Source organism: Oryzias melastigma, linkage group LG1 (genome assembly GCF_002922805.2).
Source record: "Oryzias melastigma strain HK-1 linkage group LG1, ASM292280v2, whole genome shotgun sequence".
NCBI classification, from domain to species: domain Eukaryota; kingdom Metazoa; phylum Chordata; class Actinopteri; order Beloniformes; family Adrianichthyidae; genus Oryzias; species Oryzias melastigma.
The window spans coordinates 21588829-21616667 of record NC_050512.1 but is presented as its reverse complement, the minus strand read 5'-3'; the positions used below and the strand labels follow the sequence as shown (position 1 = coordinate 21616667).

The window sequence follows — 27839 nt, the reverse complement described above, 5'->3', positions numbered from 1 at the left end:
AACATTTAATACATTATATGGAGTTATGCAATGTTACATGTCTTTAAATAAGATAAACTGCAACGAGGAAACGGCGTAATGAAGGTAATACAAAAAGCGAATGAGAAGGCTTCAAAATAAAGAAAAGGTTTTATCAATTCTACTAGAAGTGCTAAAAAAGATGAGCAAAACTATAAAAAAAGCAAGATGGACTGAGTAAAAGCTTTAAACAGATTTCAAGAAATGTGTTTCCGACTCCATCTGCTCAACATAAGGTAGTAATCATTCGCAATTATCATCATGAGACGAGCGTCGTTCATAAACAGAAACAAGATCTTCACTATTTAGAATGTAAAGAAAAACAAAGTCCTGAAACCTTATTGCCATATAAAAGATTGGCAGAAGCACTTGGCATGTCCGGGTCAAAAACAGGAAAAACTGCACATTTGATTATTGTTTTTTTCTAAATAAATACTTTTAAATGACTTAGGTAGGAAAATTCAACCATCATAATCAGATAACTTTGAATAACTTTTAATATGTTGACTCTGCCTGTGCAGCCTCTGGAGGTAGTTTCCCTAAATCTGAATACGCAGACATTGTGAGTAGAGACACTTCTCTTTTTGTCTGTATGCTACGTTCACAGCAGGCTCGGAAACGTGTGTTTGACCGACCGCTTCCAAAGAAAAAAATATGAAATATATGTATTTGGGGCTTTCACATTCAAATCTCTTGTGTTCACTCAAAGCTGCTCAAGTCTTTTTAACTCACCAGTTGAACTTTGTCCAATCAGTGACTGTGGTGGTGTAGTGTCCTTTTCAAAACACAGAAGTACCAACTGTTTGAACGTTGATCACGAAGGGGAAATTCACTATTGCAGTTTGTCAAAATTATATCAGTCTTTCATATATCGGAATTGAGAATAAAAATCCTGAAGCAAGATTAGAGACATTCCGCTCCAAACCTCTTCCAACATGTGCTAGCATCAGGTAGCCACAGACTTGTGCTAACTCCAAAGGCTAACACCACATGCCCGGTGTGTACGTAGCTTCAATGTAGCTCGCAGTTGTGTTTCAAGAGAGTAAAGTAAGGACTACAGTTCCCTTGGTCTTCTTCAGAATGTCCACAGCTTCAGCGTGAGTGACTCCCTCCAAACAATGTCCGTTCACGGCGATGATCTGATCGCCACGTTTGAGCCGGCCGTCCTCCACCGCCGCTCCCTGCAGAGAGACGACAGTGATCATCCTTATGACAACTGAAGGTTATTGGAAATGTATGTATCACCAGTGGAGATGCAACCATCTGGTTAAAGATCTACAAGATCTAGAGAGGGGGTAGATGTTCCCTCACCTTGTTGAAGATAGTTTTGACATAGATGGGCAGGTCTCCATGAGGACTGCCAAAGCCCCCGACAATGCTGAACCCCAGACCCGATGAGCCTCGCTCCAGAGTGACGGTCTTATACTTGCGAGGGCTAAGAGGAAGAGAATTGAGAATTTTGGTGCTGCAGCAGTCATTTCAGCTGAGCTTTGACACTATAGGGACACCACAACTCTCGGTTTAAAGACCCATGTTAATGAAAATAATGTTTTTGGTGTTTTGGTGGGTTTTTCTGATAATGGAGGACAAATATTAAGAAAAAATTAAGCTTAAAATTACATTTCTGAGTATTTCTCAATTTTTGTGAATCAGGAGTAGATTGTAGGTGTGATGAAGCAGGTAGCAGCAGGGAGGGATTCTTCTTCTTTTGTGTTTTTTTAACTGTTTACTAACGCTAGTCTACCTCCTACGATTGGTAGTGGGTGGGTTGGAGCGCGAAGTCAAATTCTGGTCTGCACGTTTCCATAGACTTTTCATTACAAGTTAAACACAAGTCAGTTCAGTCAATGTGTAAGAGAACTGGACTGAGTGACCCCTCCCCCCTCGGATTCCAAACAGGAAGTGGTCTCAAAAGGTCAAAACTCCACACACTTCTAATATATTTGATTTGTCAGAATAAGCATTTTTCTCTGCTACATCTTTTTTAACATACTAATACTAATTTTAGTTTTTATTTCCCTTTCAAAATATTTTCTGTAGAGCAAGTTATTCAAGTTATAAACTGACCAATCAGATGCCTCAAAAATAGGATGTGGTCAACCATTCGAAGCGTTTGATCAACAGATTCTCCTGAGCTTGTTTCAGTAATTGTGTTTTAGTTTCTGTATTTGATTGTAACCAGAAATAAGACATTTTCTATGAGTGGCGTCACAATCACTCGTTCCAATTCTCTATATACAGTCAAAGGTTGCATAGTATTGTGGGGAAAGTGAATAGTGTCATCCCTACTGTTTACATTTGCATAGGTTTTTATATTGAAAGTGGGTTGTGCTATATTTAGGCCTACGATTTTAAAAACTGTTTTATTCCACTAAACCCGGCTTAGTTTAAAGATTTTATCAATTTTAAGCTTATTAGAAAATTAAAAAATATATGTCATATGGCTTGATTTGTTTATTGTTGTTATTGATTGATTTGGATTATTTCAAGCATATATTGTGGACTATACAAGACAAAAAAAATCACTGATTTTTCAAACGCATTACAGAAATTATAAAATGCATTGATTAGAAAATCGATCCAACAGTAACAAAACTGTGACACATAAATTAAAGATTGAACTGAATCGTGGGGAAAGTGAATTATTGTGTCCCTACAGAACACCACAAGAGCAGCAAGTCTTATAAAGGTCATACCAGAGGTTGTTGTGAAAGCAGGTCAGGCTGCTAGATTGACTCGACGATGACTGTCTGCCGCCGCCGCTGCCACCAGAGCCTGCTGTCACCTACACACACACACACACACACACACCCCCACAATGGGTTATTGAACTAGATACTACACTTAAGACCCCCTCTGTTCTTTTAATTGGGATTTTTAGCCAAAATCAACAAATCTTCCAGGACATAGTTTCTGCAGAAGCTCATTAGAAATTTGCCACTAAATTGTGGGTAACTCCGCCCCCACTTCCCATTGGTCAGCCAAGCAGGATGTTTGAGGCCCACACAGCGTATTTTGTACATCATATATTTTCCTTTGCTCCTGACTCACAACAATTAAAAATAAATGCAATTTTTCAATAATATATGTTCAGAAAAATGCCACAAGAACATGTTAAAACACAGTTTTCATCAGTGGGAGTCTTTAAAGTATTTTTTGTGGTGATTGGGAAGACTTTTGTCAGTCGAAACTATGATGTCAAGTTTTAAAAATGACAAAAAAAAACATTTAAATTTCACCAAAGCCTGACTCAAACTTGTGTTCCTTTCTACCTTTTCTCCAGGTTTTTTTTTTTTTTGTATTCAACCCAACAGTGGGATTGTGTCATTGTGATCTAGCACAGTTATTATTTTGTGACTAATACAAATATAAAACCTTTTGATGTTCTTTGTTAACACATCCCACGAACAAATGACGCACGCTTCTTCACCGATTCTTCACCGTCTCCTCATGCGGCGCAAATTTCACAGATTTCACGCCACTTCCTGTCCTCATTACAGACTTATGTCAAAGTTATTTTTGTGGAAACGTTAGGAAGCGGAAGCGGACTTCCTTTTATAGGCAGCAAGGTGATTAACAAAGCTGAGTAAGATTCTGCTGACGCGGCACTGAAACTCGGAGCCTAATGGTGGTTGGGCTGGCTCGTTGTGACACTATACCTGCAGGGTGATGCTTCCGGCGGCGTTCTTCAGCAGCGCCCCGGCTTCATCGTGAGTCATCCCCTCGGTGGACACGTCGTTGATGCTGAGGATCCTGTCTCCTGTCTGAATGACACATGCACACCTTTCACTTTTTACACCTGTTGGGTGCGTTTTCATAAACTTTGACCCACTTTGACTGTAAAATTGATAATATTATTTTACAATATGATGTTATCTTTGTTTTTGACTTTGGGTCAGAGGTCTGCAACCGGAGGCTTCCTGTTATTCCTCCTTTGTGAAGAAAAATAAAATGTTTTTTATTTTAAGAACATATTTTTGAGGCTAAAAGGCGCATCAAGCAAAACAAAACAGTCAAATAAGACAAAATGTATTTAACTCATTCTCAAACAGTATATACGTATAACACTTGACTACATTACCCATCATGCTCCAACAGGCCATCAAACAATTCAACATCAGGTCAAACTAAAACATTAGAACAGATTTATGAGCGCTGTATACCACAGAAAACCAGTTTGAGGTAAGTGGCACAACCAGAATTTATACTTAAGGTGGACTGAACACTAAGGTGGACTGCCTATTTTGTGAAAAAAAAAATTCAAGGATTTTAAGTTATGGTCCTAAAAATCTGGTAAGGGTCACCTAGTAATGTCTGATTCATCCTTGGAGAATCCACGGGGTCAAATTTAACCCCTGATCTTTTTTCTACTTTTTTAAAATAATTTTTTACCTTTTTTTAAATTATTATTATTGTAATTTATTTATTGTCTTTTGGCCACTGTAATTTTTTGTGATAAAGGATGTCTTTTATTTTGAAAGGAAATATAAATCTCTCAGAAGGTAAATACTATTTCATATTTATTCTATTTTTTGCTATTATTTTATTTAAAATAAAGATAAAACATGTATATTCTACCTAATAGTAACATTTACATAAATATAAAGCAGTGTCTTATTTTTCTATAGGCTGATGTAAGACTTTGCCGCTCCTATTGTCATCAGAGGGAAATCAACTCAAATATCTCTTTAAATGTTGAAGGTCGCAGACTCCTGCTTTATGCAGTGACTTCCCAGCATGCAATATCATAATCCAAACATATACAAAGGTAGTCTTCACCTGTAATTTCTCTGTTTTGGCAGCCAGTCCATTAGTATCCATGGTAGCAATAAAAAGAGGCACGTTGCCATGGGGACTGCCCACTCCTCCAGCTATACTGATGCCCAGCGAGTCACAGGGACCCTGCGGTAATACCACACAAACATTAAAGACCTTTGCTGGTCAATATCTGAGAGCAGATTAATAACTGAGGAAGTCTGAGTATGCAGAAATAAAAAAAAAGGCTCCAGTCTAGAAAGTAGGTCATCTTTTCTTCCCGTTGGATTCGAAGACATCTCGTTACAGCTAAAGTTTTAGGTTTTTAAGGAAAAAAAGTGACTACATTATAACAAGTAACATCTAAAAAATAAAAATACATGAAATGGTTTTTAATTCATGGCAGATTTACCTTTTGCACGATTACGTTCCTGACTTCAGGGTCTTGAGATGCTGCAATAATAATCACATTTTTTATTTCAATTTGACAAATTTGAAATTTCTTGACAGATAAATGCTCACAGGAGCTCTGGGCTTTGCTGTGTGCTCTTCTGGAGGGCGTATCGCTTCCACTTGGGGGTGTCAAGGTGGAGCAATCGGAGTCTTCATGCTGGATGAAGCAGAATTTAGCGTAATCCTAAAATCACAGGGTGCAAATGTTAAAATAATCTATGATGTATCTGCAGATGAGGCGATGTAGCAGCTGTAATTTAGTCGTTTCATCTAGATCTGTCGATATTTGCATCAGTTTTTTCAGAAAAAGCGAAACGTTCACCTGACTCTGCCGTGAGTACTGCACCCCTGCTTTGAAACGAGCCACTTCTAGGAGGACGGCGCCGCCGCAGCTCTGAGGGGAGAAACATCAGAGTTGGTGACGGAGAACCTTCATCACACACTGGACTTTTGCACCAATCCTCAAACCTGGAGGAGCTTCTGTGCGTGATCCTGCGATGCAGCACGGACATCCGTCCCATTGATCGACAGGATCTGGTCACCGAGCAATAACCTGCCATCCAAATCCGCCGCGCCCCCTCTGACGACGTCTGACACAAAGACGCCCGTGTCGTTGCTGCAGGTCAGAGGTCAAACACTTAGAATATAAGTGTGTGTCCTCATACTTTTACAGAATCTCAGACTTGACTGCAAATAAATCTGACATACTTCAAGGTTGTTTTTGTCAAGGTCACTCATTCTTTTGTTTCTAAGTCTGTGCAAAAACTCGCTACAAAATTATAGGAACAAAAGGAAAGTAAAAGAACTGAAATGTTGTGCCTCAGGCACCAAAGAGCCTTCTCTAGGTCAAAATCTAGAGAGAGATCATCATGTGATAATAACCTGAGGGGAAAAAAGGCAGATTTAGCAACCAGATTTCACCTTTATAGCGTCTAGAGGAGACAGGAAGTGTATTATCACTATATTAGTTTATAAAAATACTCTTTTTTTGTGTCAGTGTCCTCCACAGCTGAGAGATTCCATCCAGAAAAATCTTCCAACCAATCTGTTATTTACATTTATGCAAACATGGAATCACAGTTTGATGCATTTTTTTTTTTTAGATTTTAATTATTAACGGCAACCTGACTGTACCTCTTCCCCACAGTGGTGAACCCCAGCCCCTCTCCGGGACGGGGACTGAGCTGCAGGCTGAAGACGTCCCACAGGTCCTCCTCCCTGTAGGCCTCCTGGTGCCTGAAGACGCACAGCCGGACTCGCTGGGTGGTGAGCCGCAGCACCGCGATGGCTTCATCGTGCGTGGCCTGCCGCAGGTCGATTCCATTTACCTGTGAAGATGGGAGACTCCTACTTGAATGTTTGTTTTTTTATCATGGAAAAATAATAAGATATTTTTCCTTGAAAAAACTATAATAATGAAAGTAAAACATTAAAGTTGTGAGCCACTATATGAGCAGCTGCAATACACCCCTTCAAACAAAAAAAATGACACTTTTCTCAAAATTTCGGCTTTTCTTTTGTTTTTATCTCCATAGCAACCATTGTATTTTTGGATTATCTGGGGAGGACGAACAGATCTATGTCATTTTTAGAAAAATTGGCAAAAGTACTTTTGGATTTCCTTAGCAACAGAGCTTTTTTTGCTAACCACGTCCACATTCCTAATATGTTCATATCAAATGTCATATAATTTTGTTCAGTTTGATCCAAGGATTTGTGTATTAAATATTCACACTATTCTGATGAAAAATGTGCAAGCCGTAAAGGAAAGCCACTTTTGCGAGCTCGCCACGCTAATGCAATTCAGAATCTGCAAACTTTACTTCCAACAATTTTTCTCAAGTGGCTTCCAGGTGATGCTCAAGAAGTTTAAAGAAGATCAATTGAAATCCCTAGACGTATAAATTTGTAGAAAGTACTAAAATGGATTTTTTTGTGGAAAATGTAATATGGCGGTTTCTTCCTGAGGTCAAAGGTCGACAAAGCTTTGCCTATGGTTGTAGACTTAGCCTTGGGGTTGTGCAGGTTGCTTCATCAAAAGTTTCTGTTTTGTGCCAAAATGTGAAAATTGCGAAATTTTATATAAAACGGCCGCCAAGCCGTAGGCTCTGTGGCCATCCCATAATAATCCAAATTCTTCAGATATTCTGTGTGTTTTGGTTTTGTTAATGGATTTTTAAAGATTTTTTGAGCACCATAAGAGATTTTGGCCACGTTTCTTTTTGGAGATGGTGAAGTCATCACTTTTTGGGGGGTAGGTCGTTCACTATATTGACTGTATATAGAGAACTGGACTGAGCGCGTGAGACATTACCAATAGAAAATGAGTCCGGTTCCAACTAAATGAAATCAAGTCAGTCACTCTTTTTCCATAATGTGTTCATCTCCATGTTGGAACCAGATATCCTCAGTAAACCAGGATTGGTCCACATCTCCTTTTATAGTCAATGGATTACTATGTCAAATATTCATTTTCACTGCGTAATAACATTTGTTTTTTGAGTATATGGCAGGGAGGACATTTTTTCTGAAGCGCGCAGTAAGAAAGAGGAATTGCGAAAACAATGTGGTTTTTGTGGTCCAGGTGTGCTGTAGGCTGTGGTGCCTGATGAGATTTGCTGAAAACTGAACAACACGTAAAAATGTTAAAAGAACAGCAGACATAGCACTTAAAAGATCTTAATGAATAAATAAGAACATTTTGAAGTCTTTTAGTATTTTGAAAAAATAAAGATTGAAAATTATTAGGAAACTTAAAAAACTCAGGGAATGTGTACATTTGTGTGTCTTGTGCACACACGTGTGTTTATTCATGTGAGATATCTTTAATTCCATACCTCTAAAATCTGGTCTCCAGCCTGCAGTCTTCCATCTCTCTGTGCTGCACCTCCATCATTCACTTCATGGATGATTACTGCCCCCTAGTGTTTACAATTAATAAAGCATTGACTTTCACATAAAAAAACTGTCACAAACTAACACTGCCTCATCCAAAGCTGTATTGTTTAGTTAATTTATATGATGAAAAGTGTCTATAGAATCAGGTCAAACTATCATTTTTTTTATTTCTGAAGGCTCCTCCCACCAGCAGAGTGTCACATCCTCCCACGATGCTCAGCCCTAGGCCCACGTTTCCTTTACAGATCTCTATGATCGTCTCCCTTCCAGCGACCACCGGGCAGCTTACAGGGTCACAGCTTGAGGGGGACGAGCAGGTGAGCAAACTCGAGCGCTCTGATGGGGGGGTTGGGGGAGTGATTGGAGATACAGGAGATGGGGAGGAGGGCAGGGTGACGCAGGAGGGAAGGGGTGAAGGGGGAGGAGAAAGGGGACTCTTGGAGCGAGTGATGGAGGGGTTTACAGTGACCTGCTGTTTGGAGATCAAACCGGACACCTGAAAACAAACAGAAACAGCCGAGTCAGCAGAAAAAAACACTTAAAAAGCACATTTTTGTGTGTGAGTTTGTTTGAACCTTTTCCACCGATAGCCCAGCAGCGGGTTCATCCCCCACTTCTATGAGTCGGTCTCCAACTTTTATCCTTCCGTCCTACATGCAGGAAATAGAGTTAAAACGCATGGCGAGCCAAACATTTGAAGGCCAAAAATGCAGAAGACAGATGGAGGGAGAGGAAGCTTGAAAATCAAACACACCCTGTAGATAAATGTCTGCATACATGCTAACTGAGGCCAGACATCAAACCACGGTAGAGATGGTCAAAACTGATACTTGGAGTTATATAGAGTCCACAACAATGAGCGCGTGGTTCATTATCAGTGGAAGCTTTTATTCTGAAAGAGGAGCTGCAGCCAAACTCCCAAAGATTAAAGTGTCACCAAACACAGAAATTGGAGGCTGACTCCACCCACGGCCAAATTTGAAAATCTAGTCAGAGGGGTGGGGCTTGGGGACAGTTCTCATTACTGGGGCTACAAATCATGATGTCAGACTTCTGAAACTTATATGGTTTGACCAATCACAAGATTGGACTGTAATACCTCAACTCAACCTCTAGGGGGCAGCACAAAGACGTTTTTTTTATTGACTGTGTATTCAAGAATTAAACACGTTAATTTTAATTTATCAAAAATTTGGCAGTGACCAATGACTTTTAAAGACCCATTTATAGAGGTCAACATTTGATTTAGGACAAAACTAACTTACAAGTAACTTTGTAATAAGATTTGCTGAGACACCTGAACGTCTTTTTGTGTCATTTGATCTTAAATACATTTTGTTTTGAGTAGAACTCAAAATTTTCATATAACTTCTGACATTTTTTTTTCCAACAACTTTATCTGAAGACATGCATTTAATTGCTCTAGAACAGAGGTCTACAACTTTCAACTCTTACAGAGCCATTTTAGTGGATTTCTTACTGACCCAGGAGGAGCCACAAAGTCTGACTTCACCCTTTAGAAAAATTTAAACACTGATTTGCATCTATGTTAATGCTACTATTATCATAAATATAAATAAACTTTTGACTTTCTGGCATATATTAAAACTGCACTTAAGTAGATAACACTATTTCTTCTAAATGAATTACTTCCTTTCAAAATAAAAGTCACCCTTTGTCACATTGCATCATCTCAATGCAGCAAGTAGGTATCTTAGTGTCAACAGTAATTTTAAAAATTAGTTTATTTTACTATTTGTGGCCTATCTAAGTCTGAAATTTGTAAATCTCACTAATCAAAATTAAATTAAAGCTAATTAAACAACTTTTTTTTAATTTTAAGAAATATTTCAAAGACAAATTCTACTGGTTCTATTGGAAGATTTTTTTCATTTCTAACAAGGAGGAAACATCTTGTATTCTGAGGGTTTTGACTTCTTTTGAGATGGACATTTTTTCCAGAGTTACATCTGAGGTCCAATCTGATTACATCTCACATTCCCAAAGTGTGCACAGTCTTCGGTCAAAATTCCTTTGATTTTGCTGCAGCAAAGGACAGGAACTCTCCCCAAAACTTACTTGAACTGACCGTTCTCCGATCACACTGTTTGTTTTAGCAGAAACTGCAACAGTCCTTATAGTTGACTGATGTACATGTTGGTCCTTCTCTCCTGGTTGTTTTACTGTAATACTGTTAAATACTGAAGGTATATCATGAATTCATGTGCAAAGTTTTTTTTGTCCATTTTTGTTTTCCTGCTTTTCCTATTTCCAGGTCATCTTTGTAACAAAAACTGTTCTTAATGGATCTTCCTGGTAAAGTGGAGGTTCAATAAAGTGAATTAATAAATTTTAGCCAAAATTAAAAAAAAAACAAAAAAAAAACTGTGTTGTGTTTCTGCAGAGAGACAGTAGTTCATTAAAGATCTGCCGCTGAGTTGTGGGCAGGACTGTGGACACCACTGACTGTATATAGAGAACACCACTGACTGTATATAGAGAACTGGACTGAGTGACCCCCTCCCCTCTCACCACTGACCCCCACCTCAAACATTTGAGCCCACTTTCAGTGGAAAGGATGTAGACTTTTAACAAGCTAATGCAGTTGCCATAGAAACATTGACTCAGACAAACTTGAACCAATCACTGTCGCCTGGCTCCAACATGGCGACGTCAGTATTGCGGAAAAAAAGGAGACTCAATTAACCTCAATTTACTGGAGCCAGAAGTAAGGCTTTTTTTTTTTAACTGGGTGATATTACAGCAGTAATATATACAGTCAATGGTTGACTGTATATAACAAAAACTGTTCTTAATGGATCCCTGGTATTATTTTTTTTTTATTCCCAACAATTTGAATAAAGAAATGCTCAAAAATGCAATTTAAAGCTTTCATTTCTTAATATATGCCCTCCATCATGACAAAAATACCTCAAGAATATGTTAAAAACACCCAAAACACAATTTCTGGAAAATGTGACCAAGCTTTTCCTTCACAGGATCAGATTCCAGAGAACCAGATTGATTTTGATCTGAGCTGTGGTCAGTAAATGAGTTGATGTTTTCTGTTGTGGTTCTCCTCCATGCCCCCCTCTTCTTTCTTGAGCACATTTCCTAAGAAAATCTGGGAAACATTACTTGGGAGCGGTTGCAGCTTTATGTTCCAAACTTCTTTCCAGTTTGATGGTATTTTTTTCCAAATGGGAAGCACTTCAGATTAAGAACATATTTGACCACTTTCTAGTTTTGAAGCAGCTTTCTCAGCTGAATTAGGACTCTGTCAATCACGGAGCTTTAACAGCTTGTTAGAATTTGTATGTTTATATCTGTGTGAGTAAATAAAAATAAATACAACTATTTTCTTATTCTTGATTTGAAAATGTGTTCTTGTTGGTGTCTGGGTCAAAATGGACCTATTTTCACACTTAAAATGGGTCAATTTTGACCCAAACACAATCAATTGGCATTAAATGTCATTTTAAAATAATGTATATGAATCTGAATTAAAAATAAGAGTAATTTAAATTTTTTTGCTACAGTTTTCTAAGATTTTCGCACCTCACTAGCATTTCCGTCCTGGATCAGAGAGCCAACTACCACCCCTTTGGAAGGGTCCTCTTCGAGACAAATCCCTAAACCAGTGTGGTCCTAGAGAGTGATGAGTCAGCAAAAAAAAAAAAAAAAAGTACATCGCTGGATTTACAAGAAAAACTGAATTTGAGTTTTTTTTTATTTTTTTGTCTTTAAAAAAACTGTTCCTGTCTGCTAAGTGCTTGCAGAAATCTCTGCACCACATCTCCTACCTGAGTGAGAACGATGCGATTGAGGTCACTGGATGATTCTTCCTCATCCACTGGGTCTGGCTGGGAGTCGGTTACGTCTTCCCCCTCGGTCCTGTTCTCTTTTATAACTCTACCTGATTTATTCCTGGAAAAAGAACACAAATACGTCACAAGCGGCTGGATTCTGTCCTTCTCTAGCAGCTCTCTGAGTCCCGTTACCTGATGAGAACGATCTTGACTTTAGAAGGTGCGTTACTGATGATGGTGGAGGCGTTTTGGTAACTCCTGCCGTACAAAATCTTACCGTTGATCTACACAAAACAAAAAAGGAAAAAGAACATTTAAAAAAAAAATTAACAATAAGACATCTTTTTCTAAGCACCTTTTTCATCTGACTATAAATGATAATTGTTGGAACTAAAGCTGGAGCTAAAGGAACTTCTTTTCATTTCTTCACTCATTTCAATGGAAAAAAAAACATCTTCAAAACAAGTTAAAAATATAACATGTAAGATGTTTTCTTGTTATTTGTAAAGAAAAGATACTGTTTCAATGTAAATTGTATATTATATTCTGTTTGGGTTAAAATTGATCCATTTTTAGGCGTGAAAATGGGTCAATTTTGACCTGAACACCAAGGGGAACACATTTTCAAAACAAGAAGAGGAGAAAAAATGAACATGGTTTTTATGTTCTCACACGGATGGCAAATGGTTTTGGTAAGATTTCCTAAAATAAACTGTGATTTCCTGGCCTTTTAGGCAAAATGTAATCTTGAAATCACCAACAAAAACTCAAAAGTAGGCATTTTGCTCTGAAAACTAGAAAAAAATGTTCTAAAATAAGTTATTAAGAAAAAAGTCATATATCTTTAAAGTAGGTACATTTACAAACATGCTAATACTTGTTCCTCCAAAAATATCCTATCTTAAATTCTTTAACTATCTGATTATTTTCTGACCATTTAAAATAAAACAAGAAATTTATTTTTAAGGATAAATTTGTCAGAATTATATGCAAAATCATGAGTCAAAAATGTGGTTCTCGAGATGTTAATTACAATAAAATGTTCATATATCTAATGACTCAACAATATATTCAAGATTTATTTATTTATTGATTTATTAAGTGGTTACGACTAACTAAGGATTTACTAGGAAGTTAGTTTTGCATTAGAGTCGCTAAAATACAGTGCATTAAGAGATTAAAGTCATACATTTATGAGAAATTCAAAACTTTAAATTTATGAGAAAACATGTTCTTCACTTACAAGTTTTAAAGTAAAAAAATAACTTCTTTAATGTTGTAAATTTATGATTCTTTCTTCGTAAATTTATGAGATTTTTACCACAAAAAAAGTAATACTACGAGATTAAAGTGAATATAGTCTGGCAGGTGAAGGCCGAGTACAACTTCAAAACATACATTTTTCAGAAAAAAAGTCGTACAACTATTATTACAACTTTATTCTCATAAATGTACATGTTTTAAAGTCATCAATTTTTAATTTTTTATATAAATTTTAAAGTAAAAAATTACAACTTTAAGATTTATATACAAATTCATAAAACTAACCTATGACTCTTATATTTTCTTGTAAATGTATGTATTTTATAGTTGTAAATTACTACATTTGAAGTAATAAATTTACAATTTCAAAACATTTACATTTACAAGCAAAAAGTCATTAATGTATCCATTGACTTTTGAAGTTATATATTTGCAACTATATTAACAGTTACATTTTTTTTTTCTTGTAAGTGTATGACTTTAATGTCGTTAAAAATATATTATGGTTTGTAGACCGGCCCCAGTACTTTGTCGTATGTCTTGTATCAAGTGTAATAAGATAAGTATATGAGAAACTAAACACAAATAGTTGTTGGGATTTTGTGTTTTTGCAGTGTTCACATTTTTTCTTTAAAGTCATCTATTCAGAACTTTAATAAAATGATTATCTGAAAGTAAACAATGTTTTGCTTTATATTTTGCATTTACATTATTTTTGATAATAATTTTTTTAATGACACACAAAGAAAAAATCTTTTCAGCTTATAGGATTTTTTGAGACCCCTGAGCCTCAATCCCCCTACATATAATTAACTTTATTGACGATTCCTCTCACCTCCAGGAGTTCATCCCCAACCTGTATCCGCCCGTCCAGGCCGGCTGGCCCCTGGGGGTCGATGTCTGCCACACATACACTTAAGCGGGCCCTGGAGCCATCTTTACTCCCCGCCAAACTGATTCCCAGACCGGGAACCGCCGGGTCCTTATCCAGCTCGATCATGTGGAGCTTTCCGGACAGACTGCCATAGCGCTGGAGCATCTTTTCTGGGAAAACAACGGGAAACAAACGGAAAAACTGACATGTAGGACTGAGGAGGAGAGGGGGGTGAATGGCTGCATTTTCAGGACAGCAAAGTGCACACAGACTGGATTATAATTTACTGGATTTGTGTCTTAGTGCACAAATACTTTTAGCCAAAAATCATTCAACATCTATATATAAATGTGTGAAAACCATGCAATTCCCAGCATGCACTTCTGCATTAATTTATGAAAGAAAATGCAGACAAACAATAAAAAAAGTAGGAAAGAAAAAGGTGGAAGTAAATGAAAATGCTTAAGAAAATATCAAGTTTAAAATAAAGCTGATGATTTCAAAATAAAAGAGTGGACCAATGCAATTCCCAGCATGCACTTCTGCATTTATTTAAAGTAGAAGACAAACAGAATAAATAAACAGTAAAGAAAAGTAAAATGCTAAAGAAAATATACAATTTATGAATAAACGAAGCTGCAGATTTCAATATAAAATGGTGGGCCCATGCAAACCATGGAATTCCCAGCATGCACTTCAGTATCTATATATTTNNNAAAAAAAAAAAAAAAAAAAACAGGAATATGCATACGGTAATATCCAATTTATTAAAATCAAGATGTAGATTTCAAAGTAAAAGCGTGGAAAAAACAAAAGCTGTTCTTTTAGATGATCTAATTCATTCTATGTAATTTACAAATCCAAACTGTACACGTGCAACACAACGTTTAATCATTTACATCACTTTTAACTAGTGCCGCTTTGAAGATTGTGTTTGCAAAGAATTGTGGGACAATTTTTCCTTTATGTTTTTTTGCTAAATAAAAGGACCAAAAAAGAGGGGAAAAAACACATTCTAAATATGAATTTATTAAAAATAAAAACAATGTTTTTCATGTATTTTATTTATACTGTTGCGTTTTTATTATTTTTATTTCTTAAACTGCTTATTTTTTTATTTTTTTAAAACACTTTGGTATCCTGATAGCATTGTAAAGTGCTAAATAGATTGTGTTTTATTAATTTCATAGTGGCTGTCACTCAGTTCAGGTTATATTAACAATATTAAAAAAGTTAAAAAAAAAAAAAAAAAAAACATAAAAAAAATGTATTTCCATATTTCTAAAATGAAGTACGGTGTGGTGCAGCCCAAAGAGCACCCAAAGCTGTGAGTGAACGTGTGTGTTTGGCTCCAGCAGGTCATTATTGATGTCTGTGTGACATCTTCATGAGGCGCACTCACTCCTGCAGGCGTCGTCCCCGACTTCAGCCGCCGCCGCCGCCGTCACTGCCGCTGTGGCATTTACGGGACTCCTCCGATCCGTTCTGTCGGATGTCGGCGAGGGCGCCTTGGGAGAAGTTTTTGCATTATTGAAAAGGTAGAGTTCGGGATGCCTCAGGGGTCCTTCAGGCGTGAGCCGGCCGACCCCTCAGGGTTTTTATTTCTCTTTTTTTTTATTTTTATAGTGCTTGATGAAGCAAAGGAGAAAAAAACTGAAAATGAATTAATGAAGACAGTTTTAATGTCAGCTAAAAATAACATGAAAGTTTGACCAGAATCATTCATTATTTTGGAGCAAACTTTCAAAATAACTTCAAAAGAATGCACTCTTTTTAGATTAGTTTAGTTTGTCGGTTTGCATCTTCATCAGGAGGAGAAAACAGAGGCTGCAGCAAACAAGGTGGTGGTGGGAAGGACTTTGAACTGCAGAGCTTCTGTTTACTACTTTGTTAATTACATTTTTTTTGCAAGTTAGTTTAATGCAAATGCAAACACACATGCACAAACACACCAACCTTAAAGGGTGTGGGAGTGAAGGGGTTTCTAGGGGAGACACTAAGGAACAAACTGCTGACTGCTTCTTCTTCCTGGGATCACACAGGGAAATAGATGACGTCCAACAAAACTTAATAAAAACCAAAAATGATGCATATATTTAATAAATATTGTGCAAATATACTAAATATCTATGACACATTTTCAGCTAAATTGAAATTCTTATTGTCTAAGCAAAGCCACACCGCTGCAGTTACATCTCTTGACCTCTGTGAGGCGCTGTTTACATTCTGTTTTGGTGCCTCTTTGCTCAGGAAGCAGAAGAATAGAGATGGAATCAAGTTTTGCAGCTTGAGAATATATAAAATAAATACATTACCTTACTGCTGTGGGAGTTTGACTGAGGAGTCGGTGTTCGACATATTGGAGAAGGAGACTGTAGTACAAACACAAAGAATGATTTTTTTTAAGTTTTTTAAATTGTATTCAGCTGTTTGTAATGTTGCAAGTGTGTGATATATATTTTAATGTATAGGTAATTAAACAACTAATGGCTAAAAAACAAAAAAAGGAGTAATGAAAGTTTTTTATTTTATTTATATATGGCAGCCCTTAATGCTACCATGTTTAATAAAATGCTTTATAGATAAATATTGATTAGACTTTATTGGTTTGACTTTATTTAAACTTGACAAGACAAAACAAGATTTGTACATTTTCTTTTCTGAGTTCTTATATATTAGATCTGTGCGTTTGACTGTATATGAGAACTGGACTGAGTGACTCTGCCCCCCTTGTGTTGATAACAGGAAGTACTGCTGACTCCAAGAAGCCAAAATCCAACAGACTTTGATTTCAGTTATTACTCAGTCATTCCATTTGTCAGAATAACACATTTTACTCTGATACCTTTTTATAACTTGATAATCAAAAACATTTTTTTGTGTTTTTTTTTCTGTATTGCAAGTCTTTCAGGTTATAAAACCGGCCAATCAGATGACTCAATTAAAGTAGGTGGTTTCACATTGAACGTTCAAAACATTTGATTGATAGATCAGGGGTGCGGACATCCAACAAGCAAGAATGGTTGCCATAGAAACTCAGCCCAACTTGGATCAACCACTGTTTACTGATGTCATCTGGCTCCAACATGGTGACGTCCATATTGCAAAAAATAAAAAATAAATAAATAAAATAATGGAGCCGAAATTAAGCAACTTTCTATTGGTGATGTCACACTCACTCGGTCCAGTTCTTAAATACAGTCAACAATCTGAAAGATTTATACATAAAAATAGATCAAATGAAGGATTTAATTACTTAAACTTAATATTTTTTAATAGAAATAGAGTACTTATGAGCTTGTTCACCTCCTCGGATGTCTTACCTGACACCTGTCCTGTCCGGACCGGACCAGGAGAACCACAGAATCTCCTGCCCTGCGGATGGCCTCCACCGCCTCCTCATGGCTGGCGCCCCTTAGGTCCACTCCACTAACCTTCAGAAAAACCAAGAACATCATACTTAACCCTTAAACTGGTTAATCAACTAATTTTAGAAAATATAATATTTGTGTGCATTTAAAGCCAAAAATGTTATAAATTGTATTGATTTTATCTTGGTTGGGTAAGTAAAGTGTAAAAAAAAAGCTTATTTTGGACAAAACCGTAATAAACTGGTTTTATTCCAGCAGACTTAAAATAGCAACACTTCTAAAATGCAAAACAGGCCTCAACTTAATTCAAGCAGACAGCAACTATGAAATAATATGACAACATTTTTGAAAGAAAACCATTCTTTTTTCCTTTAATTTAGTTTATTTTCACGGCTCATGGTAACACGGCCTTCATCTGCCATGTGCTGGTGGGTCTGAGCCCGCCGCCACCTCTGTTTACTTCTGTTTCTTTGGCTGATGGGAGAGAAGTCTGACATGGTCTTGTGCTGTTATTGCTCCCTCGCCTCAAGGTTCAACATGTCGTACATTGTCATGGCATTCTGCTTACTGCAGACATGGAAAAAAGGGGGTTATTTGGATTCCAGCTGCCTTTTCTGTCAGCTCAAACTAGCCCCCACTTTCTCCTCTGATTTCTACTGTCGTCAAAAGCAGAGTTCAGCTGATTTTTGTTTTGTTCACCAACCATCACACAAAGAGGTCAGGCTTTGTCTCCATTCGGAAATAGCTTTAAAATGCATTGAAGAATGATAACTATCATTATACTGAAAACTACTTGATATTTGCAAAGATTTGAAACCGTGTTTTTAGACATTAAAGACATTATTTTTACTCCACATCTTTTCAAGCTTTTCTCAAAATCACCACACTAGAGATTTTTTTTTGTGCTAGGATCTAAAAAGGATAATATTTATTATTAAAATGTGTCACAGCCTTTTTGCTCCAAACTTTGACAAAAAAATTTGATTTTAGGACTCAAATTGCACTAAAATCTTTAGTTCCATTTTAAGGATGTTATTTTAAAGTTCAATAAATGTTGACAAGTTAGACATTATCATTATTCTGGAAGCAAAAATTTAGATTTATGTTCAGAGAATAAGTGGTAGTTTAAAATTTTATGAATATTTCTTAGAGTGGGCCAACTTGCACTAAAGTTTGTAATTTCTTTTTATTACACTACTTTTTGTCACTTTATTTATATCAGCTACAACTAGGCTAATAAAAACTCAAAACATACAAACCATTTGCGTAGAACTAGCAAAAACAAAACAAAAAAGTATTATTGGGCTGTTAAACATTCAGTTTGAAAAGGTACGTTACTCCTGAATGTGAGAACAATGTGAGTACAGCCCACGGGCTTCTTCTTTTTCCACTGTTTAATAGTGCATGTCTGCCCCCTAGTGTTGGAAGAGGCTTGGTGCAAAATGTCAAAGCGGTGCAAATCTTCCAAATCTTGTTCTAGGCTCTTTCTTTCACAGCTCTATTCCAATATATGAAAGACTATAATTCTGCAAAGGCACAAACCGTAATTATTAATTTCCTCTCCGTGATCAAATTTGAAACGGTTGGCGCTTTCATGAATTAAACTACATCCGAGCTCCCTGTTAGTCAAAGTTTGACCTGGATTAACTTGCAACAACTGTTCAATGGACCCATGTTTTGTACGTGGAGCCCCAAAATGATCGTAGAAACTTAAGTAGCTACATGTGAATGTAAGAGTTTTGAATGTGTGTTTACATAGGATGTACAATATTTAAACTGGATAAATCTGGTGATACAGATCTAGTCCGCTTAATCTGGTCTGGATCGAGTCCTCAATTTTGGATTTGGTTTGTATTCAGACTGCTATCAGACATTCCTGTTTTGAACTAATGCCTGTACTGTAAACAAAACTATGTGACTAACTAATGTAAGGGTTTACCCCATAAGATACGAGGGTTAAACAATTGCACAAATAAGATGAAATTAATACTCCTTTTTTTTAATTAAATATAAAAAACAAATAATATTTTTTTGAGATGTCTATTCTATGATTACTATTTTGTGAAAATTTTTAATGTTTCTTTGGTAAAAAAAAAAAAAAAGTAGCCAATTTACGAGAAAGCAGCAGGTGAGGCACCAGCAGCCTGTGCTTCCCTTTTTAATTTGGTCTTTTTATCCTCATAAAAAAATGCTTTATTTTTTTTTAAATTGGCTAATTTACTTATTTCTCACCAAATGTCAGACAACATTGATGCGAGTTTGTGACTCATTCAGTATTTGTATTTGCTAAAAATGTGCTTTAGAAATACACTAGGTAAGGCCCGTAGTACGCCTACCTCAAGGCAGAGGGCGCTGGTGAGCCTGGAGAATTCAATACTGTGGCTAAATAATAATAGATGAAGTTGTAGCAAGTCTAGTGCAGCCATCTTGCCATTGTTTCTAAACCCCACAACTAGCAGTGATCTCCATCGAGACAGAGACTTTTAAAACTGAAGAAAGAAAAGTAAGACTTCTACAAACAGGTAATTCATAGGTTTCTTCAGGAAGAGCATCCCACTGATTTCATTTCTAAGTAAAAGTAAGTCAATAACAAAAGTTTTTTTCCACGCTACATTTTGTAAATGGAAGAAAAATGTTGAAATAAAATTTTAAACAACATACTTTAAGGGTTGTGAATCAAATGGTGAATAAGTAGGGTTCACATGTTTGTAAATCTGACTGATGATGTCAGTGCCTCACCATCTATGAACCTCACCGTCATCATTGACTTTTCATTAAGAGTGGTCATTTGAACGTCCGTTACTGAGTTGTGTGGTGGTGCGAATGTAGCTTAACAGTTAGCTTGTTTTATTTTTATTTATTTTTTTTTTTTTATGCGGGCTGCACGGTGGCGCAAGTGGTTAGCGCTCTCGCCTCACAGCGAGAAGGCCCCGGTTCGAATCCCGGCTGGGACCTTTCTGTGTGGAGTTTGCATGTTCTCCCCGTGCATGCGTGGGTTTTCACCGGGGACTCCGGCTTCCTCCCGCCATCCAAAAACATGCTTCATAGGTTAATTGGTGACTCTAAATTGCCCCTAGGTATGAATGTGAGAGTGACTGGATGTGTGATTGAGGCCCTGCGACAGACTGGCGACCTGTCCAGGGTGTACCCCGCCTTCGCCCTTCAGTAGCCGGGATAGGCTCCGGCATCCCCGCGACCCCGAACGGGATGAAGCGGTCAAGAAGATGGATGGATGGATGGATGTTTTTTTATGCTTGTGTGGAACTCCTTGTTTGTAGATTTTTATGTTTTCTTATAAGATTGTTTTAGAAATAAATGCAGGCATTTGCTACAGGGACGGATAATTTTTTACAACTTTCTCGTGAATTTCTTTGTAAGATCAGCATTTGCTATTTTCAAGCTACCTCTTTTAGCAGAAGTGTCAAGTCAGCAAAAAAAAAAAGAGGTAAAACTCATCTGATCATAAAATGTCACAATGTGAGTTAAGCGGAAATTTGAACCTTTTCCTCCCTGGTTGACATTACAATTACCTAATAGTTCATATACATAAAAATCACCAAATTGCTGCAGCTCGGATAAAGCGCAGATTTATGACATGCTTATGCAGCAAACTCCCATGATCCCTTCTTTTTTTTTAAAGCCCCCAGATGTATGGACACATTTCCTCTTCTTGATGCTGCAAAACTCCAAAAACACACATGTGCACACACCCCCACACACACCTCTAGTATCCTGTCTCCAGCCCTGAGGGTGCCATTATGTGCTGCTGGGCTGTCAGGGCTGATGTGCTTGATGAAGACACCCCTCATCATCTCGCCGCTGCTTAGTCTGCGGCCCATGCCTCTGCCTCCCATTATGCTGATACCCAGGGACTGGCCCACCGCTCGAGTCAGCCTCACGCTGAAACACAGAGAAGAGCCGCGTTCACTCTCGCCACGTCAGATAATCCTTCAAGTGCAAAAGCGAACGAGTGCTTCAAACTTAAACGCAGGAATTCTGCGAGTTAATCTGCTGCTGTTCACTGTCGCCCAGGTCCTCTGGCGTTCGCTTGGTTTGTTTTCTCTGTTTTCGCACCGTGGATTAAGTTTCGGAGATTAACTCGAAACAATGCAATATTATACCTGCCTGGGAGTCGCACAAAAGCTGCGTTCAGTGTAGCAAGACGCATTTTGTGAGGCGCTCCATTGGGATGCAGTGAATACAATACATGTGCAATAAAAAGAAAAGCTGGGAGGTGTTTAAAACATGAGTATGGGAAGACTGGCAGAGCACTTTACCCAAGCCAGGAACACAATTTAAGCTTTGTGAAGCCCTTACTGCTACACAGAGGTTGAAGGACGAGTTGAAAGCTGTAACGGCAATCACCGACTCGCTAACCTTCGAGGTTGATCCCAGGACGCTGAATCAGGAGAGCTAAGTTTTTCTTCAGGCTTCTCTTTACCATCCCTCCTTATCTCCACTCGTCCGGCTTTCATCTCATCCTCTTTCTCCCGCAGAGTTTCTCCATCCTCTTCTTTTTTCTGAAGGAGCTGGGACCTGGGAATCTGCCAACTACAGGAAAAATATAAGTAAATTGTGGGAGGAAAAAAAACATGTATATTTTGATGAGTCATGGAATCCATCTCAAAAAGGGACGGTGTTTACTTTGTTGCACTTGCAAGAATTTGTGACTTTATTTTGACGTTCAAACTGCCAGTTTCATTCTCCAAAATGGAAATATTTTGTGATATCATCGAAAAACGCATCCATTTCGACACAATATGATCATCTTTTTATTTCTTTTAAAGTGTTCTAAGTTGAATTTTAATCATAATTATGCCGTTTTTAGCCCAAATCAAAAAACCTTTTTTAGGACATAGTTTCTGCAGAGCGGCTATAGTTCATTAGAATTCACCTCTGACTTGTAGGCAGAACTTTTATAGCAAAGCAACTCCACCTCCTCTTCCCGTTATCCAAAACTGAAAGGTCTCCCTTTACACTCTCTCCTAGCATCAGCATCAGAAATGACGAGCAATACTAGAGCTATCAAGTTAGCTACATTGTAGCAGAGCAGGAAGCTAGTGGCCCACCCAGTGTATTTTCTGCGTCACGAATGCGACCTCTATCAAACCGCATTTTTATTGTCATTTTAGAAAAATAATTTTAATATTTTTTTATTCACAAAAATTGTTTAATTTCAATGCATTGTGGTCTATATTTCCCAATCTAGAGAGCATTGATGCACAGTAGTTTTTTGAAAAGAATTCTTGGAAATTTTAAGGGCACTTGATTTTGGAATTGTACATTTGGACAGCACTACAAAATGGTGAATGCAAAATAAACACCATATAATTTACCATTTACATGTTGCAAACAAAGTTTGGGAGTTCCAGGTTTTGTGAACATGACAAGTTCTAGAATTACTGAAAGCAGTTCATAAAATCTGACTGACTGATGGATTTCTTATTAAGGGTTGGTATTTTTACAGGTATTGTGAATATGCTAATGCAGCTAACGCTAATGTCTCACCGTAACTCTAACCTTAGCAGTGTCAGATTGTGGGGTTTTTTATAGCAAAGTTGAGAGTTAGCATAGTCACAGTGACTTCCATTTGAGCGTTAGCCCATCCGTTAGTTTTTATTTACATAATGTGGTTTGCGAGTTGTACTGTGAACTAGCTAACACGGCTAGCGATTCTAATATGGCTAACTTGTAGCATGACACAAAAAGTTCAAGAGTTACTGCGAACGCAGGTAAAGTCGAGCTGACTGACTTATCTCTAATTGTTTTGTCTCGCTTAATGCTCTTTAGTGGGTCTTATACATGAATAAAGTTCAACATTTGACTAACTATTGACAATGCGCCTTATAATCTGGTGTGCCCTCTAGAGCGTAAAATACTGTAAATTTTGTTGGTTACCTTTCTTTTTAGATTGTTTTGTGTGTTTGTTTTTATGGTAAAGCACTTTGAGTTCCTCAAAGCATAAATAATGCTTTTTTATAAATTTGAATTACAGTTTTGATTTTATCTTTTCAAGTTACAAACCTCTATATTCGACAGGAACTTCCAGTCGGGCCTTGAAGGATTCGGATTAAGGTGCAAAAAGCTTTGAAAACACACATTACGTGTCAGTGGGGGTTTGTTTATGTGTGCACACATACATGCAGCACCTCTGTTTATGGCACTCACACGGCGAGAGCGTGGAAATAAGAGGAAGAGAAGGACACTTCTTTTTTTTTTTTCATGAATATGTTTAACGGTGCGGGGCTGTAATAAGCCCGAGGACGTGAATGATAGCGGTGCTATCTTCACAGCGGGATCCTATAGCTGCCGAACACTCAGAAGAGGGCAGAACAAATGCTTCCAACCAGGGGGCTGAAAGAGGACGGTCAGGAGAGAGGGATGAGAGCAAAGAAGAAGAGAAAAAGAAGCGAGAACGATGACCGAAGATGAGATGAAAGATGGATATAGGCACACATACAGATTAAAAAAAAAGAACTTAAAAGTTAAAGTTAAAGTCCCACTATTTGTCACGCACCTCGGTGTGTGAAATTTGTTCTCCGCATTTGACCCATCCCCTGGGGGAGCGGTGAGCTGCAGACACAGCCGCGCTCGGGAACCATTTGGTGGTTTAACCCCCCAGTCCAACTCCTTAGTGCTGAGTGCCAAGCAGGAAGGCACTGGGTCCCATTTTTAGAGTCTTTGGTATGACTCGGCCGGGATTTGAACCCACGACCTTCCAATCTCAGGGCGGACACTCTACCACAAGGCCACTGAACTTGATTGAAAGATGGGAGAGAAGAAAAAGTGGCAATAGAAATGGGACTAAGAGTGCTGGTAGTGGTAAGGGAGGGGGGGACATAGGCATGAAGACAGAGTGAAAAGCAGGGACAGACTGAAGCGAAACAATTCATTTTCCCTGACAGTCGGCGCCCGGATCTGTAAGTGAACAGCTAAATATAACTGAGAGATTCAACACTGAGACAAGCTTTTGACTTAACTGCTGAGAAGAATGAAGCTGTGGGCTGGAAGAACCTCAGACTAAGTCAGTGATGTGCTGAAACCTAACATTTCCCCTATTTACAGTCAATTAAAGGGACAAATGCAGGAAATAAGTATTTGATCTCTTTCTGATGTTGTATGTTTGTCCACTTCAAAAGAAACTGGCAGTCCGTCATCCTAATGGTAGGTTCATTTTAACTGTTGAAGAACGCAAAGAAAATCAAGAATTTTATGTACATTGATTTCAAATTTTAAGGGAAATGAGTATTTAAACCTGCTTCCTGAAAAGAAATAGTACTGTGTGGAAAACCTTTATTAGCAACACAGAATCTCAGACATGTCTTGTACTTGATGATGAGATTTATTCACATATCAGGAATTAATTTTGGTCCACTTTTCTTTGCAGATGACTTCTGAATTTCCTCTGCTGTAGCTCTCGTGGGTCTCGATTAATATTGATATACTAAATATTTTAGATTTTCTATCAACATTATTATCCACATCAGGTCTGGAGTTCTGTTCTCTATTGTCATTTACTTCACCTCTCCTCTATTATTTATTATTTATTATATTTAGTTATCTGTGCTTCTATTTGGTTCAGTGTGATTCACGTGTTGTTCCTCTTTCCCACTCCTCTCTGTAGGAGAGATTTCAGATTCTCCATCTGTGTTTCTGTTCCTGGCTGTGGACCCCGCCTCTGGCTCGTCGTGGCTGTGGACCTTGCCCCGACCTGTCCCCAAGTCTTATCTGGCTGTACCCCATTCAAATACTTAGTTGTAGAGTTATACAAGCTAATTCTACTTTAATAGTCCTGGTAAATCGTGTGTCCGTTGGTAAAGGATCTCTCATTCATGTGGGCTTCCCTAAGGTTTCTTTTTTTTCTTGAATAATGTTTTTTAGGAGTTTTTCTTTACCGGGACAGAGGGTCTAAGGGCAGGGACAGCCATCTTAATTTAGTCTGTTTAGTTTAGTTTAGCTGTCAGCTATTGTTTATATTTTATGACCGACCTTCTACTTCTGTACAATTACCTGCATGAAGCCCATTGAGGCAAATTTTTTGTGATATTGGGGTATATAAATAAAATTGATTTGAATTAAATTATTAAGATTTGGTGGCTGTTGCTAAACAACTCTAAACTTCAGCTCTCTTTATAGGTTTTCTATAGGACTGACGTCCAGAGACTTTGATATGCTTCTTCTTCAGCTATTCCTTGTATGATTCTATATTTTGGGTCATAATTCTGTTGGAAGATCCATTTCACTACCCATTTTATGCCTCCTCTTGGAGGGAATTTGGTGTATCAATTTGACAATACATGGTTCCATCCACCCCCAAACCATAATGCTTCCACCTCCATGCTTGACAGTGGGTATGGCGTTCTTGGGGGCATAGGCAGCATTTCTCTTCAGGTAGAGTTGATGCCAAAGAGCTAAACTTAGGTCTTATCTGACCACAGAACCTTCTCCCAGTCACTCTCTAAATCATGAAGGTGTTCGTTGTTTAACTTCAGGTAGATCTGCACATGTGCCTTCTTACGCAGGGCTACCTTGCAATCACTGGAGGGTGCCAAACCTTTGCGGTGTCACGTATTACCAATAGTTTTTCTGGTGATTAAGGTCCCAACTGCTTTGAGATTATCTGCTAACTCTTGCTGTGCTGTTTTTATTTCTCACTGATGATCATGGAAACCCCACCAGGTTAATTCTGGTTTGGAGCTCCAGACCTATAGGTAGATTGATGATCATGTTCTTGTATTTTGGCGCCAACAGGTGCCACTTTAACCCCCAGCTTCTTGGCGATGGTTTTGTTGTCCATTCCAGTCTTGTGTAGGTTTACAATCTTCTTGGTTAAATCTACTGAAAGCTCTTTTGTCTTTCCCAAGTTGGAGAGTTTGGCGTCTGATTCTGTGGACAGGTGTCTTTTCTACAGGTGAGAAGTTCAAACAGGTGATAAGAAGAGTCTAATACCTTGTTTCCATTGAGCGGTATTGTCCGGTTTGGTCCTGTCCAGGCAATTCAGGTGAATTCACTCAAATTTAGACCCTCATGGTGCATGCTGGGTAAAGCTATCAAACACCATGGAGGTCATCCAGCAGCTCAATTTTTTTCCACTTGGCTTCTTCATTTAATGTTTGAGAGAAGATTATACAGACACTTTCTTGGTTCTTTCTTTTGTCGTAATGACCTTAATGGTTGGTCCATTCCATTTTTCTGTGGACCTAAGACCAATGGGGGCCCAAAAAAGGTGTGGTTCTGTCCACTGTCGTTTTTGGGGTCATTTGTATAATAGAAATGCTCAAAACACTCTCAGTGGTGACAAGGCTTAACTGGTCTGTGTAAACTAGAACTCATAACAGTGATCAAATACTTATTTTGCGCATTAAATCACTGGGTAACTCTTAATCTGTAATATAATCCATCTGTCTGTATGATTCAAAGCTATCAGGTGAAATAGTCAGGCTTGTTTTGCACTCTAATCCAGAGAATTGGTGACCATTTTAGAGTTACCTTGAGTCTGAGGCCGGGCTGATTTTTGGGACAACAGCAGGACCTTTGATGGGACCGCTGAAAGAGGCGGAGCTCCTGACGGCAGCCGCATCTGGAGTCACTGCTTTAATCTTGACCGAGGCGGACGGTCGGAGCGGCAGTGACGATGGGGGAGAGGAAGACCTGACTGAGGCGGGCGCCGGCTCAGGAGGGGCGAACGGCAGAGTGGGAGAGGAGGAGGCGCTGTCTGTCGGGATGGACGCCAGAGGGGGCAGACACAGACGGGCTCGGTGTTCATCCACCTGACGGGCTGGGACGTATGTTATGCTGAAAGAGGGAGTGGGATGAAGCATTTCAAGACAAATGTATTTATATAACAGTTCAGTGACAACTCAGACTGCATTAGAAAAGTGGAAAAAAACATGCAATTGAGATGTGTTTGAACGCATCTTTAAAACAAGAGAAAAATGCAAAAACGAACTTAAGAAAAGATTAAAAATCCAAAAAATCTTGATACAAAAATGTTACAGATTTACTTGGATGTTTGTTTCAGATTTATTGACAAGTTACTAAACACTTTTGAAAAAGGTAAAGACACTTGTCAGATGATTTCAGACATTTGGATGGTCCAAACTCCACTTTTTTAGCTTTTGGATCCATCAAAAATAATTTGACTTTTTGGGGGCTCACTGTCATTTGGAAAAGTTAGTCTTTTTTAAAAAACTGTTTTTGAATATTGTATTTCTACAGTTTGAGATAAAATCATCTTAAGATATAATAAAAAGGCTCCATGATGGATTTTTAGGTGAATATAAGGTCATTTTGCTGCTTGTTACTTCAGCTACATTTGTATTTAGTCTACAAGGATTTTATTACGAAGGATTTTAGTTCAGTTAGGAAGTTTGATTTTGTTATTTATTTACTTCCAAA

General features: G+C 38.0%; 1 protein-coding gene across 1 annotated transcript in view; it reads right to left on the bottom strand.

Moving 5' to 3' along the window:
- Positions 1-25: 25 nt before the first annotated feature.
- si:dkey-92j12.5 (multiple PDZ domain protein) overlaps positions 26-27839 on the bottom strand; it is a 67401-nt gene continuing 39587 nt past the window's right edge. Inside the window, exons 21-44 of the mRNA XM_024290282.2 lie at positions 26931-27236; positions 21819-21992; positions 21164-21341; positions 17394-17504; positions 16386-16442; positions 16027-16098; positions 15473-15578; positions 14032-14240; positions 12126-12217; positions 11928-12051; positions 11683-11772; positions 8700-8774; positions 8312-8620; positions 8064-8147; positions 6361-6554; positions 5695-5842; positions 5549-5620; positions 5296-5410; positions 5186-5226; positions 4798-4920; positions 3678-3782; positions 2715-2803; positions 1330-1453; positions 26-1199 (exon numbers count right to left, since the gene is read on the bottom strand). Of these exons, the coding sequence (XP_024146050.1) occupies positions 1053-1199; positions 1330-1453; positions 2715-2803; positions 3678-3782; positions 4798-4920; positions 5186-5226; positions 5296-5410; positions 5549-5620; positions 5695-5842; positions 6361-6554; positions 8064-8147; positions 8312-8620; positions 8700-8774; positions 11683-11772; positions 11928-12051; positions 12126-12217; positions 14032-14240; positions 15473-15578; positions 16027-16098; positions 16386-16442; positions 17394-17504; positions 21164-21341; positions 21819-21992; positions 26931-27236 (3145 nt within the window). The 3' untranslated portion in view covers positions 26-1052. The remainder of the gene's footprint in view (positions 1200-1329; positions 1454-2714; positions 2804-3677; positions 3783-4797; positions 4921-5185; positions 5227-5295; positions 5411-5548; positions 5621-5694; positions 5843-6360; positions 6555-8063; positions 8148-8311; positions 8621-8699; positions 8775-11682; positions 11773-11927; positions 12052-12125; positions 12218-14031; positions 14241-15472; positions 15579-16026; positions 16099-16385; positions 16443-17393; positions 17505-21163; positions 21342-21818; positions 21993-26930; positions 27237-27839) is intronic.